General features: G+C 30.5%; 1 protein-coding gene across 1 annotated transcript in view; it reads left to right on the forward strand.

The window, feature by feature from the left end:
- Positions 1-513: 513 nt before the first annotated feature.
- Positions 514-19,589, forward strand: part of LOC129981503 (nose resistant to fluoxetine protein 6-like) — a 40,919-nt gene continuing 21,843 nt past the window's right edge. Inside the window, exons 1-6 of the mRNA XM_056092360.1 lie at positions 514-940; positions 5,626-5,798; positions 7,706-7,808; positions 9,612-9,711; positions 14,407-14,615; positions 14,741-14,917. Of these exons, the coding sequence (XP_055948335.1) occupies positions 601-940; positions 5,626-5,798; positions 7,706-7,808; positions 9,612-9,711; positions 14,407-14,615; positions 14,741-14,917 (1,102 nt within the window). The 5' untranslated portion in view covers positions 514-600. The remainder of the gene's footprint in view (positions 941-5,625; positions 5,799-7,705; positions 7,809-9,611; positions 9,712-14,406; positions 14,616-14,740; positions 14,918-19,589) is intronic.

A 19,589-nucleotide genomic window follows, 5' to 3' on the forward strand; every position in this document is an offset into this window, starting at 1 on the left:
CATAGCTAAGTGATGTAAAAATTGAAATAAAAAATCGACTTATAGTTAACTGTGTTCGTCTTATGTTTAAATTAATTATTAATAATAATTAAAAAATATTTTTAGCAATTTAAATTAATTAAGTTTGATATATAAAAAATCAAATAGCGAAGTGAAGTGAAGTTCCTTCTCTGATGTTAAGTCGAAATGACGAAGTATATTTCAAACTCCCTTTCAAATAATTTCCAAAGGAGTGTCTAATCTAATTAAACGTAAATCAAGAAAATCAAAAATTAAACACGCAATTTAATATGAACACCTATCTTTCCCTGTCTTCCAAAATTGTAAAAGAATGCCGTTTGTAATCCTTTTGTAGGAATTTCTGCGTTCACAATCCATCGAACTTAATCAAGGTCTTTTTATTATCTGCGAAACGAAGGAGTGATAATTGAAATTTCATTGTTTGCAATTTACATGTGATGCACTATCTTATCACTCTTTGACACTTTCGAATAACTACTTAAATAACAGTTTTCCAATACGTAAAGTCTTTTGGATATTGATTTTAGGCAAGGAACTCCTAACTCTATTTAACTTTAACTTATAACACGTATTCCCATAATGGATTGGAACATTAAGAAATTTCTACTTTGTTTTATATTTGCCATTTGCAGTTCTTCTTATGTTCTCTGCCAAAATATTGAGACTGATAATCCATCACAAAATTATGATTTTGTTAAATTGATTAATAACTACGCCGAGAATATTAAAACATCTGAAAATTTGAAATCAGTTTCGGAAGAGGAGAAAGAATTGTTGAATGGAATCAATGACATTGTTCCGAGCGAACTCAAAACAAAATTGCTGCAATTATTTCTCCAGCTTTCATCAAGCAAGTGTTTAAGAGATTTACAGAATGTGTATGATGGCTTGCAAAAACGATCTCAATGGTCTTTGAAAAGTAAGTACATAGCCAATTCAGAATTTAACTTGATCTTAAACAGTTCAGTAATTGATGTATTAAAAATTTCCATTTATGCCTTATTTCAAGGCTAAATAATCAAATAAATGTTAGTACTAACTATTTGCGAATATTAAATTTAAATTGGGAAAATGCTTTATTTAGAAATATTTACCTTAGCTTGTAAATGTTTTGAATCATGTGGAACTAAAATAATTACATTTTTTAAAACTCGAATTCAATTTTTTTTCCCTCTAAAGCATTTATACTTTGACTTTATTGATTTGATTTTATTAAAAAGGGATGAGATAAAGTTCTGAAAACTCTTATTCCATTCTAGAATTTTATTATTTTCCAATGCTTTCATTCAAGAATATAATTTTAAAAATTGTAATTCAAATTTAAGTAAAAAAATTAATTTATGAACTATATTGCTTATTTTGAATTTTTATAATACAATTGTAATATTAAGACTGATGTATGCTATTATTACTAAAATAAATTAAATTTCTAAAATAATAATTGTTATAATTTTTATTTTTTATTAGCATTTTACTTATTTTTTATTTAAATTATATGGAATTTATGAAAGCTATTAAAGAATAAGAAAAAATTAAACTATCATTTTCCATTTATAAAATTTTTTCTTTTCATATTCTCATCTATAGAACTATGTTCGGAAATTTCGAATTCTGATCTTGTCATATTTCAAACATTCCATTGCCATAATTTAAAAATAAAATTTAAAAAAAATTATTTTTTCTTAATTTTTAAATTTATTTAAGAAAATTTTCATAGTATTTATTTTTTAATGACAAATCCTGTTATTTAAATTGAAGTAAAAGTTTTAAATATATTAATTATAGAAACGAGATGGGATTTTGCCTTTAGCAGCATAATTTTTTTTTCCCACTCGTTGATGCTGAGTATTCAATAAAACGTTTCTGATTGATTTTCTTAATAATTTATTCAAATATCTTGAAAGAACAGAAATTGATATCTGTAAAATATTTAATTTATTCCAAATTAATTTATTCAAGAACTATCTTAAAAGCTTGTTCAATCGGATCATTTCAAATGAAAACGATTCTCACCAATTAGAAATTCGTATATTGAACATTATATATTTATTGCCCAAAACAATAAAACTGTTTTTGCGGATTAAAATATGCGTTTATTTTATAGTATTTATACAAATGCTTTCATCGGTAGTTCTCGCGTCTTTAGTACCGTTTTCAATCAAAATCGAGCAGAGTCAATAATTATTTTCCCAATAGATATTCTGATCGTTTTTTCTTTCATTTCATTTTTGTTTATTCAAACTAATAGGAAAAAAAATGATGTTCGATAAATCGGATGACAGGGGTGGACCAAGGGACTGTCTCACCATATCATTGTTGAAAATTTCATTAAAATATCTTCATTGGTATTGTTGTTTATAACGGCACTTGCCATGGAGAAGCTCGCTAACGAAGTCAGCGATCTTAAGCCAAGGTAGCGTCTCGTGTTTCAGTAGCGTCAACTAGGGCCAAGAGTACGTCTTAGCTACTCACGCATCACATTCGCTTGCACAACCCCTTTTTACATGGGGGGGGCACATTCACATATCTCACATGTAGAACAGATGAAGAACAACCATGCCCGAATCGGGACTCGTACCCAGGACGCCCTGATCACGGGGGAAGACGCGCTACCCCTATGCCAGGACGCCGGCTTCACTTGTGTAGAAGTTAAAAAAAAGACATTTTATTTCAGTTGAATTTAGATACCCTGTATTCATAATTAATGAAATGGATTACAGCCTAGATTTAATATGTGAATGTTATTCGTATTCCTTATATACTGATTCCTTATCTCTCCTTTAAGTCTGTACCACGAGTTTAAAATCACTCTGAATAGAGACAGAGACTCCCCTTAACCTGAGTTATCCATTAAATCTAAATGATTAGCCCGATATTAAGTCATAAGGGAGGTTTTATAAAGATTTCGTGACAATGATTAAATATATTTTATTAATGAAAACAAAATATTTTCTTCCTGAGCAATGTCCTTTCCAATGCAAATGATATGGGGTTTTTAGAGAAGCTCCTAGGCTCGATGGCCTTTTATCTTCTATTCGGCTAAATTGATAGATAAGTAACAGACAATATATATTGGACGTAACTTTGAGGGTGTTATTATAATTTTTTTTAATAATTATGAGGAATATTTTGATAAAAAAATAAGAAGAATTAATTGTATTAATTGTTAGGTATTAATATATTACCTAGCGTTGCTAATATCTATGTATTAGAAAGTGTGCTTTGGACAATGGCAGGGAACTTTCATGCTGACGAGGTGTTGGGTTGGTGTGTCACTTAGTGGAGTAGCGTCCTAGGTCTTCTTCTATTTCTGTTATTTTGGGGTCGTATACTGGAATTTCTTTTATTGCAGTATTGCTATTGCTATCTAGTTTTTGGTAGTATTTGGTACTTAATTTTTTAAAATGCTCTTCTATTGTTGTTAGTTCGAGATCTTTTAAGATGTTTTTATTTCTGATAAACCAGTTTAAAGTTACTTAATATACCGCGTTGGGATCAAAATTTGTAACTCTTTTAACATTTTAAAAATTCGTTTGAAAAGAACAAATATTCTGAAACTAATATTGTTTCTCCGAATTTTCTTGTTAGGTAATAATTTTATTCTTTTTTTCAAAAAAAGCAACTTTAAATATCACCAAAAGTAATAATAGAAATATTTGCAACATATAGATTTGTTTTCAGCAATAAATGCAGAACCTGAATTCCATTATATGATGTGGCACAAGTATTGCAAGCCATCCTATCACAGTTGACAGCAGCATTTGTGGATCGATTTTCACAATATGCTGCCAAATAGTTTGAGTTCTGTCACTGTGACAAAGACATATTGATTATACACGCAACTTCAAATAAGAATAACAACAACTCATAATAAGAATTATATGATTTTATAAAATTAATTTCTTACTTGGTCTTCTCTAAAGTGTCCAAAAGAAATGACTTCATTGAAATTCGCGGTGGGAAATGGGGGCCCTCCTGAATGAACCATCCGAAATATCTCTTTCTTACAATGCCGACAGATTTCCTGAGCAGAAATGGGATACCGTTGGAATAGTAATAATAATAATTAATAATTTAAATATTAATAATAATTGTTCAAATATTGATTTTTTGACACGCATGAAAACTGTTAGACCATCTATATTGATCAAACAAATTTTTGCTGAAATTCTAATACATTACTGTATCATTTGTGTAATGGCAGGAATACAAAGTGGGTTTCTTCATTGAGTATACCCTTTATTTTTAATTATAATAACGTACACCGTGTTCGTTGTTGTTGAAAAATATTTTACTATCCACCACCCATTCAATGCACAACCACTATGAAATTTATTTTCTTTTATTCAGATAAAATACTGAAGTTGAACTATGGTTAAAAATGAAATGAATGCCATCTAGCACATTCGGAATATTTTTATTAATGCTTTGTTTCTAAAACATTCGCAAAACAAAACATTGGATACCATTTTTTTTTATCTCTTAACATTCATAAAAATGCGTACCTTATATCGCTTCGTATCAGCTGATAAATTTTAGTTTCAAGCGCAAGCTTTTAATTTACTTATGGCAAATAAATATAATTTATTGAATTTCGAATATTTCATTGAGCATTATCTGCTAAGTAATTATTAACTTCCATTTTATTTGTCTTTTTACGTTCTTTGCTTTGTTTTCTTTATTGCTTGAATGATTTAATTTATTTTAAATGGATTTATAAAAAAAACTATAAATCCATTATAACTCCATATCAATTATTCCTATGGTTTCATTATTTCCTCATGCTAATCAGTCACTTTTATAACTATTTTGATCTTCATGCACGAGGTCAAACGAGATTAATTCAACAAGACTTAATTCAATTTATAGAAATAAGAAAATCGTTTGAAATTTATGATCTGCTTTAACATTGGTAACATTCCTCTTGTTTTGTGTACGAAGCGTCATAACTGGAATTGCAAATATAAAACAGAATGTTAATTTCATGTTTGAACATAATACTAATATTAATAAATATTTCGGTCAGAATTTCGCTTATTTACAGTAACTGAGCATCTTTTTGATTATGGAAATTTTTATCAACAGTGCGCATATAAACTGGTATTCAACGCTGAAACGTACACAACTTTTACTGGTATGTGCTGACATTTTCATACAAAAATCGATAACATATGATCTTCTATGATTTTTTTGTTAATATTAATATCTTGTAATCGCTTCTAAACGAACTTGAGTCTTTATCTCAGTAATAAATGCTAATGTCCCATAACTATTGTATTTAGCTTTGCATTAAAAAATATATATATTAACGAGAAAAATAAGAAATTTATGTTATAAATAATATTATTTTCAATTAAAATTACTGTAATTTGAACGATGCAATTAGTATTTAAATTATATGGCAACTTGCAATAGTTAGAAATATTCCTTAGAAAGTATATGTTGGGAAAATTTTTCTTAAGGAACTACATTTAAATTAGATATAAGTCGTGGTAAAATTTTAGGAATACAATTTCAGATATTTTAATCTAACTTTACCATATTTTAAAATTTACAACCAAATGTTCTTACACATTTTTAATACATTTTTATTACCATTTTCAGTGTTGGATTCCTTTGGAAAACCCGAAAGCGGTATTTTGCTGGGCAATTTGAAGTGGCTTGGAGAGTATGACGAATGCCTCGGCGTTGAGGCTCCTAACTTTGAAGGTACAACGATTGGAGGTTTCCGTGGAAAATACTGCACTCTTCAAATTCCAGTGAATTTGAATAACATGGTGAGTAACTTCTTTTCGTAATTAAATGAAATCATGATAAACTTGTGTTTTGCAAACTCCAAGTTGTTCTATTTTTAAACAATGACCGTAATAAAGCGGAACCAAATTAAAATTCTCTATTTAATTAGCAGTACCAAAACTTCGCCGATATTGGAAGAAATATTCTTTTTATGATAATTGGTTGCATATTTTTTTCTAAATTTTGAAGTACAAAGTTAACAAAAGTTTAGTCCTATTCTTTAAGCTTATCTATTTTTAGAGTTGACCTATCGGAGTGGTCTATATACTATTAAAAAAAAGTGTTCTTCGTAATTTGATAATGTATTGCCATGCTTTCTGTAATAAGGGTTATACATAATGTGACATGTATGATTTAAAAAAATTATTCAAAATTTAGTTGTACCTAAATCACCCAAATATGAGAAATAACATTTACTTACACTTACACTTATTATGATAGGAATTTTCAGTCTTTATATTTTTAATTAGAATATTGCCGCATTGAAGACAGGCAGTCAAACCTCCATGGCCTAATGGTCATGGCGCTGGTCTCAGGGTCAAGAGACCGTGGGTTCGAATCCCGCTAGAGACAATGCGATTCACAGTATATGTAAATATTTAATTCCTTGATTTTATGTTTTCCTTTATTTCATGTTCCAGAAGATACTGGACCTTTCTTTAGTTTACCAGACAAGTGTTCTGGACTTTTCTTACTGTCTCCAGGAAAGTATTCTGGAACTTTCCCTGCTAGTATAAAAGCAGAAGATTTGTCAGTCACTGTGTTCTGAGTTCAGTTAATAAATTGGTTTAGCTCTATTTCTCGTGTGTGTCATTGAGTTCCGCACTAGAGTATCTACGTGACAATATAGTAGAAATTTTAACACTCTTTCTTAATAACTTTAGAACATATTATCGCAAGTAAACTATCCAGTATCATCTTAAAAAATGTTTCTAGTGACGCCCTTTTTATTCCCATGTGTATCAGTTTCATAAGTCTACTACCTTCTCTTCTGATACAATAGATGGCGTTATCTTATCAACATCAAGATATATTGCCCATTATCCTTCTTGGGGGTCATTATTAGATTGTATTCTAAGTGAGTGTCGTGTATTTTCGTGTTCGTGTTTGTTTTGTCTTGTGAAATGGGGAATTTAGAAAATAATTACAATTATCACCCTATCCTGCTCGTCAATTATTATAATAATGAAATTATAAAGAGTCTCGTCCTTCTACAGATATAGTTTTTCCTTATTTTTTTAATTTTAAAACTAATTTTATACATATTTTATATGATTACTTTTCATTTCTGTAGTTGCTAAATTTATGTTAACTATATTTTTTGCAATACATAATTTTTATAACATAATGCAAATATATTTATATTTTGGGGGCAAATATGTTTATATATTCCTGTTATTAAGTTAATTTTTATTAGTAATATAAAGACAGACAAATAGAGCCTAAAAAGTATTCTTCAATGTTCCTCATTCCCCCTAATATAAGCAAATGGAGCATTAGCGTCTAATGTGATTCTAATTAAATGGAATAGTAGAAGAACTTCTTTTATAAATAACTGTTTCTCTTTGAAGATAATAGTATCCTTCTTGGGTTATACATTTTACAAAATAGTGCAACATTGATAAAAAATTGCACTATTATTAAATTCCTGTTATTATTTTCACCCTATGAGGAAACTATTATTATTCGCCGTTATAAATTAATATTATTTTCACCCTATGAGGAAACTATTATTATTCGCCGTTATAAATTAATATTATTTTCACCTCACATCAGATTAAAATTTTGTTTATTTCTCTTGAATGGAGTTTCATATATTCGATCTACTGGCTTTTAACACATCCATAATCCGAGGAATCATTACACCACTTTTATGATTTATTTTCAGTCACTCCCTATATCTAATGCAGTCTGCTTGCCAGATTCTTGCAATCCAAATGGAACCATTGCCAACACCTTCGGAAGCATATTCAAAGACTTTAAATTTAAAAGTAAGTATTCGCTATAAATAATTTTCAAAGACATTTCATATAATGATTCAAATACTTATACTGAATATCAGACAGACTTGAGTATCCATGAGGACTTTGAGATCTTATTGCTATCACAAATTTGGTATATATTGTTACGAAAAAAGTCCAAGTTACTACGGATATTCCAAAAGAAAGCACGAAAAGACAGCCGAAGTATACATAAAGACTCTACTTCGAGAAATTAATAGTATCAATGTAAGCAACTAATCTTTATTTACCAATCACAGCAACACGAATTACTGCTTGAGATAAGCATTCAAAAAACCCACTCACTCAACTGCTCTCTTTAGACCAGTTCCTCGTTTTTTATAGTCTCCAATACAGAAACCAAAGAACTAGAAGGATCCTGATCTTGGCTCCTAAGATGCATATTGCTAATTTTACCGGGGAACCATTCAGGCCGATTGCTCTTCTCTTTAATTGCCATTATTTGAAGGTCAAGTAATGCTAAACTCTAAAACAAGAAACTCTAAAACGATATGAAGTTTTAGAAATAATGTAACTATATCGAATGACACGAGCAGTCTTGCCCTATTCCAGATCAATCAAAATTTTGCTTCGCCATACAAGGCAAATTTAACATCTACCGGTGTTTTTTTCCAAGAAAAATATTTTTAAAAGTGAATATAATTAGTTACAACAAAGCATGTGCTGCATGAATGATTTGTAATTTGAGTGAATAACTTTCTCCATGTTTTAAGCCTTAGGTTATGTCAGTATAATATAAATGGAATTTTCTACTTAAAAATTGTTGCCTTCAAAAGAATTTTGACAAAAAATATTTAAATCTCTTTTTTTAAAGAGTAAATTAAATTAGATCATTAAATTTTAATAAATATGAAGTAGAATTCTTGAAATTTCAATTCTTGTTGTTTATGTTTTATAGAATTTGGCTTTAAAATAACTATAAAATATTTGTAAAGTTACCATCAACCAAAAAAAAAAAAAAAAGGGGGGGGATAAATCATATTTTCTTTTTCCTTCATTTTTCTTTAGCCATATTGAAGAGAAAAGCATGAAATACTCTTAAAATTAATTCTGTTTTATTTTTTTGTTTAAGAAGTTGGTTACAAACCAATTTTTGAAATAAAATAATGGAGACTTAATCGTAATCAAAAAGTTCAGGAAAATGAAGCGTTTTAAATTTTTAAAACTTTTTTTACAATGAAATATGATATAAGGCATGGATAATTTGAATAGGAAAAATTTAATCTTGAGAAAATGTACTTAAATAATAAAAATTCTAGAAAGAGTTTAATGTCTTGTTATTCTCCCCACCCCCTCTTTTTTTTCTGCAAAGGGCCAGAACTTTTTTATGCAACAAAATTTTTACTGAGACTTCAAAATATTTTTATAAGAATCGGTTTAAATTATAACTTTAAAAAAGTTTAAAATGTGTCTAATTTATAATAGTATCATAAATTTATCTGAAAATATTTAAGTATTTTATCATGAGTTCTAAATGGCAAAAAAATAAATATGATTTCTAAATCTAATAAATTTTCTCATTTTAATTCATATATTAAATTGAGTTCAGTGGTATAAATTCTTATTTCTTATAATTTGATCAAAATATAAATCTAAATTATATTCAAAGAAGCAATTATTTCATTAAATGTGGAAGTGAATTATTTTTTGATCAACCAAAAGATTTCTTTTAGTCTTTCACTAACACAATTTTTAATTGTAAAAAATTTTCATACTCGTATTTTAAAACAATACTTGATATATTAATGATGTGTGTATATTTTTCTGTTTTAGATTTCACATCCGAAGAGTTAATGGAGGCAGCATTCGGTAATATGACTCTAACCTGCAAACCAATTACAAGAAAACTGAGTACAGGAGCCATTTCCGTAATGTAATTTACATTTTTATTCTTATTTATTATGTTATTTTGCTTATTAATAACCTTTAATGTTTAATTAAGCATGTGTATAGATTTTTGCGGGTTATTTTCATCTTTTTAAGATTATTTAATTGTGTTTTGACGATATTAATATTACAAAAATTTTGCTAAATATCCTGTTAAGGTAAGTGGCCTTATGCCTGTTAGAACATCCCATACAAGCTTTTTTGTGTGATTTCTTGTTTTCATAATCTTTTGTATTTGGAATTCATATATATTAATACATTGTTATTCCCTTGTATTTTAGATTTCTTGTGCAGTTCTAATTTTAATTTGTTGACTCTGGCATTGCATATAGAAATAATAGATCCTTTTTTATACAACTTAATGTCATATAAATATTTTAAGGATGGTATCTCAGTAAACTTATTTGAATATGTTTTAAACATTTTTTTTTCTTTTTCTTTTTTAATGTGCATTTCCTTTTAACATTAATATTTGTTTCTTACCAAATATTATCTATGATTTTTACATCAAACGATCTTCTTAAATTTCTAATTATATTTTGCCGTCTAATTAAAGAAGTTAAGAAGTGTTTAAAACGTTATCGCAGGCGAAACTCAAAGCAATTTAAATAAAAATATTTAGGGGATTGAGATGCGCGAGGATAGAACCTGGGACCTTGTGGTTCGCAGTCCAGTAACATAACCAGGATACAAAAGCATATGCTCGTGTAGCGTAGTTGTTAACAGGTTTATATGCTATTCACCACAGACTCTCCTTCCAGTGAGTCGGAGGTGAGATGAACGATATGGTTGTTGTGTGGTGATGTATTTTAGCTGTAGTCTAAAGGGCCTGTACCCAGTTGATTAGCGCCAAGCGTTATGGCGAGCGTGTGTGGGTGTTGATGCTGCGTCACGTGAGTGTGACGACAATTTTTGTTGCTGCGTCAAGTGAATCTGACGACTTTAGTTTGCTATGGGTAGATGGCGTCACAACAGCTGTTTCGAAGGTTGAAGGTTCATCGTTCGAGGTCACCAATTTAGCGGATTGAATTGATCGAGGATAGAACCTGGGATCTTGTGGTTCGCTGTCCAGTAACATAACCAATATACAAAAGCAATTGCTAGTGTAGCGTAGTTGTTAACTGGCGTATATGCTATTCACCACAAATATAAATGTTACGGTAAATGTAATTAATCCTGTGATTATTCGTAATAATCACTAAACTTGGTAAATGTAATAAATCATTGAATATTTATCAAATCTATCGATTAGTTTATAATATCCCCACCTCGCTGATTATCTATAAGAAATTGATGATTATCTATAATTACCAGTGTTTATTGATAATAGCTTTCATCGCAATTTTTTTAAAAATAATTATGAGTAATCTTCGATAATTATATATAAGTACCAGTTTATTACAGTTATTATTTACCGTGACAGCTGTCTAGGCTACCCATTCTCATCGTGCCCAATAGTCATTTTTAAAATAATTGAAGATGGGTGAATATTTCCAATTGGTAAAATATTTTAAATGTTAAAAAATATTTTTATGTTGTTTGAATCAGGAAATATATTAATAAAATATTTACGGTGGTTGAATGTTGATAGATTACTACGTAAAAGTTATATTTAAAATTGACACACCATTATATATTTTTTAAAAATCAACTCCTTTACTGTCAAAATTGATCGATTTATGCAATTTCGTGTTTCTATGTTCTGGGGTTGAATTCTATTGTCACCGAAAAGTGGTTAAACGAACATATCAGACAGAAATTATACCTAAATGAATTGCTAGATTTTAAATTTCTTTGGCTTAGGTAACATGAGGAAGTATTAAAACGCTTGAAAAAGAATATTTAATGCATATATGATTCCATAATGAGGTCTATTTATTTTTATGCTTGATGTACATTTTACATAGAAGTCAGCTATATGGATGTTCCAGCATGATTTTCATTAATATTTGATCTAAATTAAGTAATGCCATACTGGACATACAATAATGCCGTACTTTGTTTATGAGCTATCGAAATGGAGTCAGTGAGAAGCATTTAGATAATGCGGTGAGAACTACTGAGAAATAGCCCATCAAGAATGTTTTGATACATGCACATTAGTTATTTAAGTAATAACGAAGCCCCGACTAAAATGGTGAGACACAAAGATGGCTTTGTATATGATAACGGTATGCTTTTATATGCTTCACGATATGCTTTTATAATTTTTGTTGAACTCAGAAATGTTTTAGGGGGTGCACAAAGGATACCCTCCCTTAATTCACCTTCAGAATTTTCCTCTTCTATGGGCTATTGAAGGGAGTTAACTCCTTCAAATTTACTACTTATGAAGTTAGAGGCATGAAATATTCTGGCATATTGCATAAAAAAGAGTCAATGTTATGTTTATTATCTAGATTAAGAATTACATTGATTCATATTATGGGATATATCAGAATAGTACAGGGTGTTTATAAAGTCCCGGACCCATTTTGATGTTTAATAACTCATAAAATAATAAAGATAGATTTAAATTAATAACATAAATGGTTAAATAGACTCAAAAAGTTTCATGACCCTTGTCAATGAACTTCCACGTGTGCCCCCTTCGTCGCACGGAGAATATCAAGTCGATAGTCAATTTCACGCCAGGTAGCGGCAAGCATGTCGGCATCCACTGAGCCATTTGCGCACTTTATGGCGATTAACAATGCCAGAAACATGAAAGGATGCTTCATCGGAGAACATTACGCTCTTCAAAAAATCAGCAGCATCTTCTATCCTCCTTAGCATATCTGTTGCAAAGGCCATCCTCCTAGGTCTATCGTTCGGCTCCAAAACTTGAACAATTTGAACTTTGTATGCACGCAGTCTTAATTTTTTCTTAATAACCTTGTACACCGTCGAAATTGGCATATCCAATTCTGTTGCCGCTGATCTCACAGATATTCTAGGATTGTGTAAAAATGTCTCTCTGACACGCTCAACATCAAAACCACTTGTGCAAGGACGTCTGGAACGTTTCTTATCTTCGATACTTCCAATTTCTAGAAAATTCTTTTTCCACCGCAAGATGCTGTTTTTGGATGGAGGATCTTTTTGGTAAATTCTTCTGAAATTTCTCTGTGCTTGCACTATCGATTTCGTTTCTATGAACCACCATAAAATCTGTGCTTTCTCTTGTGGTGTATGCATTCTCCTTAATATCCGCTTGAATAAAACATCACATACAAAAGTACTACATAGAACAAACACATCAGAAGTAAACATAACATTGCAATAGTTGACAAAAACAAAAGAGAGAAAAATGCAATTAATAAGCAGACGATATTTAGAAAAGTACAGATATTTAGACTGGAAAATGAAATTATCTGAAATTAACCACACGCGCAGACGATATTTACAAAAGTAAAAATATTCAAACCTGAAAAGGAAAATATATGAGTTATTCCATCAATAAATGTCATAAGTTTGTTTATATCTTTATTATTTTATGAGTTATTAAACATCAAAATGGGTCCGGGACTTTATAAACACCCTGTATATTAACTGAATCAATTTCTCAGTGTGTTTATATTTATACAAGGTGATTTCACATTCATTGTACAAACTTAGAGGGGAGGTAGGGAATAAGGATTTGAATAATATTCACATAAGAAACCAAGGTCGAAATCCTTTTCTCAGTCATAAATTCTGAGGAACTCCATTCAAAGGAAGCAAAATATCTTGTTTCTAACTTCTACACTAGTGAAGATATTTTAATGAAGTTTCCAACAGTGGTACATTTATTTAAAGCAACTGTTTATTGTAATAGGAATGTATGGGCGCAAGTGACACAAATAAGAGATGAAAAGAAACACAAAATGTTTAATCATGCCTTCGTTGACAAGTGCAATGTTTACAAGAACTGTTTAAAATTGCTTCCATCAACAGCGATACATGCTTGGCAGCGTCAATGGAACGACTGCAAAATATAACGTGCAGCACCTATTAATATTTTGACCATGTGATTCTCAGCTGACTCAACTGCAGTCTCGTAAATAAGAATTTTCAGATGTCCCCTAAAGAAAGTAATCGATGTTAGATACATCGGAAGATCGGCGTGGCCACGTGACTGATCCACCAAGTATTCCTGTGATTGTTTTAAATGAATGTACCATTAATGAAATTTTGATTAAAATATCTTAACTTGCGTAGAAGTTAAAAACTAAACATTTTGCTACGATTGAATTAAAATACTCGGCATCAATGCCTAAAGAAATAGATTGCGACCTGGATTTCTTATGTGAATATTATTCGTGTCTTTGTTTTTTACTTCACCGCCAAATTTGAACCATGAATTTAGACCATCTTGTGAAGAGCAATCATTGGCGCATTTTTAATGTATTACATGCCAAGTATGAAGATATAATAAAATTCGCCAAATCCATATTTAAGTTTTTGGGAAGAAATTGTTTCTGAAGACATAGTTGGTGAAGCACAGTGATAACATTATTTTTTTTTAACTTGGTTATAATGATAAATGTGGCAGTATTTTTCATTTAGATAATTTCAAGAATTTCTTTAAGCTTCTGGGCATCTTGGATGCTTTCATTTTTTTTCTCTATTTTTGTATTTGTATTCATTGCATAACTTCAACAAAACTTTCGGTATTCTTTCAGTTCTATGCATTTTACCCGCTACTTTCCGCTCTTTTCAGATCTTTCCTCTCGCTCTTTGCTCTTCTGGCTCTCATTGGAAGTTCAATAACTGTCGTCGAATATTATACGAAAGCTGATCCAGTCGACGAGCCTGCACATTCAGCAAGTGTCAATGGTAAACCGACTATAAATGGCGATTCAGGTTTGGTTAGGAAGGACTCTGTTGAGATTTTGGTTGATGATTCAAGGCAAGAAACTAAATTGCCAGGTTAATATACGTGTTTTTTTAAATTATGTATTAAAATCATTTATAACAGATTAGATTCTTGAAAATAAATCAGTTTTTTACAATGACTAATGCGGAGTGGGAAATAAATTTTTTCTGTTTTACAGCATGGTTAGAAAATTGCAAATCCTTTTTCAACTGTTTCTGTGTCTTTACTAATGGCGAAAAAATACTGAATGTTGAAAGTTCTGAAGGCCAACTTCCTTCCCTTCATGGAATACGATTTTTGAGCATGACTTGGGTTATTCTTTGTCACTCCTATGCCTTTTGCGGAATGCTTACAAGTGAGTAGCTAAATTCTATAATTTACTTATTTCAGCAAATACAAAAAAAAAAAAAAAAAAAAATCATTCATCTGATGTTGAAAAGGCTTAGTTCCATTAACATGATTTCTTCTCGGATAGAATGCGAGATATTTTCTTTCATTATACATAAAGTAAATAACAATTATAACTGGTAAAAGTAATCTCCCCAAACTCTCGTCAAACATTCTAATAAAAGTGTTATATCAAAGAATGCTTTACAGGACATTGGAGCAGAATATTTACCTTAGTTCCATTACCGTGATTTCTTCTCGGATAGAATGTGAAATATTTTCTTTCATTATACATAAAGTAAATAACAATTATAACTGGTAAAAGTAATCTCCCCAAACTCTCGTCAAACATTCTAATAAAAGTGTTATATCAAAGAATGCTTTACAGGACATTGGAGCAGAATATTTACCTTAGTTCCATTACCGTGATTTCTTCTCGGATAGAATGTGAAATATTTTCTTTCATTATACATAAAGTAAATAACAATTATAACTGGTAAAAGTAATCTCCCCAAACTCTCGTCAAACATTCTAATAAAAGTGTTATATCAAAGAATGCTTTACAGGACATTGGAGCAGAATATTTACCTTAGTTCCATTACCGTGATTTCTTCTCGGATAGAATATGAAATATTTTCTTTCATTATACATAAAGTAAATAACAATTATAACTGGTAAAAGTAATCTCCCCAAACTCTCGTCAAACATTCTAATAAAAGTGTTATATCAAAGAATGCTTTACAGGACATTGGAGCAGAATATTTACCTTAGTTCCATTACCGTGATTTCTTCTCGGATAGAATATGAAATATTTTCTTTCATTATACATAAAGTAAATAACAATTATAACTGGTAAAAGTAATCTCCCCAAACTCTCGTCAAACATTCTAATAAAAGTGTTATATCAAAGAATGCTTTACAGGACATTGGAGCAGAATATTTACCTTAGTTCCATTACCGTGATTTCTTCTCGGATAGAATATGAAATATTTTCTTTCATTATACATAAAGTAAATAACAATTATAACTGGTAAAAGTAATCTCCCCAAACTCTCGTCAAACATTCTAATAAAAGTGTTATATCAAAGAATGCTTTACAGGACATTGGAGCAGAATATTTACCTTAGTTCCATTACCGTGATTTCTTCTCGGATAGAATATGAAATATTTTCTTTCATTATACATAAAGTAAATAACAATTATAACTGGTAAAAGTAATCTCCCCAAACTCTCGTCAAACATTCTAATAAAAGTGTTATATCAAAGAATGCTTTACAGGACATTGGAGCAGAATATTTACCTTAGTTCCATTACCGTGATTTCTTCTCGGATAGAATATGAAATATTTTCTTTCATTATACATAAAGTAAATAACAATTATAACTGGTAAAAGTAATCTCCCCAAACTCTCGTCAAACATTCTAATAAAAGTGTTATATCAAAGAATGCTTTACAGGACATTGGAGCAGAATATTTACCTTAGTTCCATTACCGTGATTTCTTCTCGGATAGAATATGAAATATTTTCTTTCATTATACATAAAGTAAATAACAATTATAACTGGTAAAAGTAATCTCCCCAAACTCTCGTCAAACATTCTAATAAAAGTGTTATATCAAAGAATGCTTTACAGGACATTGGAGCAGAATATTTACCTTAGTTCCATTACCGTGATTTCTTCTCGGATAGAATATGAAATATTTTCTTTCATTATACATAAAGTAAATAACAATTATAACTGGTAAAAGTAATCTCCCCAAACTCTCGTCAAACATTCTAATAAAAGTGTTATATCAAAGAATGCTTTACAGGACATTGGAGCAGAATATTTACCTTAGTTCCATTACCGTGATTTCTTCTCGGATAGAATATGAAATATTTTCTTTCATTATACATAAAGTAAATAACAATTATAACTGGTAAAAGTAATCTCCCCAAACTCTCGTCAAACATTCTAATAAAAGTGTTATATCAAAGAATGCTTTGTAGGAGCAGAATATCTACGAAGTATTAATTTTTGACGTGAATTTAACATTTTTATGATTTGATATTTGACAATTAATTCCTAGCATACGGTTATAATATCCAAAATTTGAATTTGTGTGTCTATCGCAACTTTTCCAACTAATTGGAACTACAATTTGACACAAAAGAACAACTGTAATCACAAAACCACATGGCAGATTTAATACATTTAAGTCAATGTGCTTTTTGAGTTATCATTTTGACATATTTCTGAAATTACGTTTACAAATTCCTGAGATTACAAAGAAAGTTATCTAACAAGGGGTTGACGGCAGACGATCAACTCCTTGTTGGATTTGGCTCAAAATTTGATAACTGTCTTCAATATAAATGTTAATTCTGCATGTCATATTTCATCTGTCTAATTCAAAGCATTTTTGAGTTATCTTTTTTACATTCAAACCGAGAGATATACAGACATAATCCCCAAAATGTATTGTTACAAAATTTTTCTTCTACAATAAATACCGTCAATTAATCGTAATAGCGCAGCACATTTAATTGCTATAGCTCAGCAGCTTTCTTGCTTGCTGTCTAATCCTTCAGTTTCTCTACTGGTCGGCGACTCCGACTTTCACACACGCAACTTCTGAAGATCCATACCACTTCTTCTTCGCAGCTTCAGAGTGGCCGTCTTTTATAGTTCCGGGAGGCGGGGCTAGAAACTGCAGACCAATCAGTGCGTACCTGGGTGTATCTCTGTTATTAGTGGATGGATCGTGAAAGTTCTCGAACTTTCCGGTATTATCCATGTAGTCGCCAAACTCGCCAAATTTATCGCCAAGCCGCCAAATGGTCGCCAAGCTCAGCACGCCGTGTCGGATAGCAAAATTACAGATTTGTAACAGTATTTTTGGAAATCGAGGAGGTTTACCCAAAGGTATATTTGGGAATTCATCAAAATCTCGAGTACGAATTTTATGACGATTGAACTGCTTTCTTAATACTTTGTGTACGAGAAAGTTGTTGTTGTTTATAATGGCACTTGCCATGTACAAGCTCGCTGACGAAGTCAGCGATTTTAAGCCAAGGGAGCGTCTCTTGTTTTAGTAGCGCCAACTAGGGCCAAGAGTACGTCTTAGCTACTCACACATCTCATTCGCTTGCACAACCCCTTTTTACAGGGGGGCACATTCACACATTTCACAGATAGAACGGAGGAAGAACAACCATGCCCGTTCCCAGGACGCCCAGAATACGGGGAAGACGCGCTACCCCTATGCCTGGACACCGGCGTACGAGAAAGTAAAAGTATATAACAAATTTGTGTAACAATTAGATATAAGAAATCTAGGCCAGTACTACTATATTTAATCTTTAAAAAACGCTGTTCATATATTAATTCTTTTGTTTGCGTTCTGATATATGGAGTGTACAAAGAGAAAACACTATGATCTTAAAAAATATTACTCTTGATAGTTTAATGAAGGCTAGAAAGGTTCGTTCCATTCAAATTTGAAATATAATTGTAAAATTCGGTTTACATATCTTTTAGCATGAAAAAGAGCGTAATTTCATAGGAAAACATATAATGTACTGTTAAATGTTAAAGCATGCAACTATCAAGTGTGCTAGAAGCGACAAGCGACTATCACAAATTACCGCATGATTGTGATATTAATGTTATCATTTTGCATTTCAGTCTTTCTGTTATTTTATGAAGATTTTCTATTTCGTTTGTTCTTACAATAAAATAAATAGCAGAAGTTCTTAAATAATTGAGAATAGTACGCAGTAGAATGTAAAAAGTACCATGCAATTTGAATACTTTTGGAAATTGACCAAAAGGGCTTAAGATATAGCCTTTTCCTACATAAGAGTACCTCATACGTAAAGGTGATAAATTCCTGATTTCGTTATTGGTTCTTGCTTCATTGTGGGTAAAATAAAAAAAATGTAAAGTTGAGTTAACTGCATTCCGATGATGGGTTGTCACTTCATGTGATGGTTGAAAGCATGCTCAGTGTAGTATTATGGGCTATCTTACGTTTATGACAATAATCCATTTTAATTTCCACAACGACTCGATCTCTCAGGTTTCCCACAACGCTAAAGCAGAATGGGGAGTATCACCTTTGTAATTATAAATAATTTATACGAACTGGTAAACTGATTTCAAACTTGTATACAATTCTGAAGAAACTTCAGCACAAATTTTATCTCGCCTTCTCTCAAAAAGATGAAGAGCAATTAAAATATGAATAACAGTTCAAAGTTTTGAAAATAATTACCCACTGCGAAGGTTTTAGCGAGAAAAAATTTAAAGCATTAAAACTACTCACATTTTAATTTTCAAATGTATTTAAATAGGAAAATCAATATCAGTTCTGAAATTCAATTTTGTATCACTAACCATGTCGAAATTTTGAGCTGAAATTACTTAATTTTAGTGTATTTTAATTAAATTAGATGATTAAGTAAGATTTAAGTTTCAAATACACTACGCATCATGTTATGCTTAATTTGAAAGAAAATACCAAATAATCACTTCAAAACATGTAGTGTTTCCTTTTTGGCATTTCATTATTTCTAGACATCCATATCTCATAAATTTTATATTTAATAAATATTGCAAAGGGATTGCTAACCCTACCTATCAATCCGAACGGAAGCT

This window comes from Argiope bruennichi, chromosome 8, assembly GCF_947563725.1.
Source record: "Argiope bruennichi chromosome 8, qqArgBrue1.1, whole genome shotgun sequence".
Lineage (NCBI taxonomy): Eukaryota > Metazoa > Arthropoda > Arachnida > Araneae > Araneidae > Argiope > Argiope bruennichi.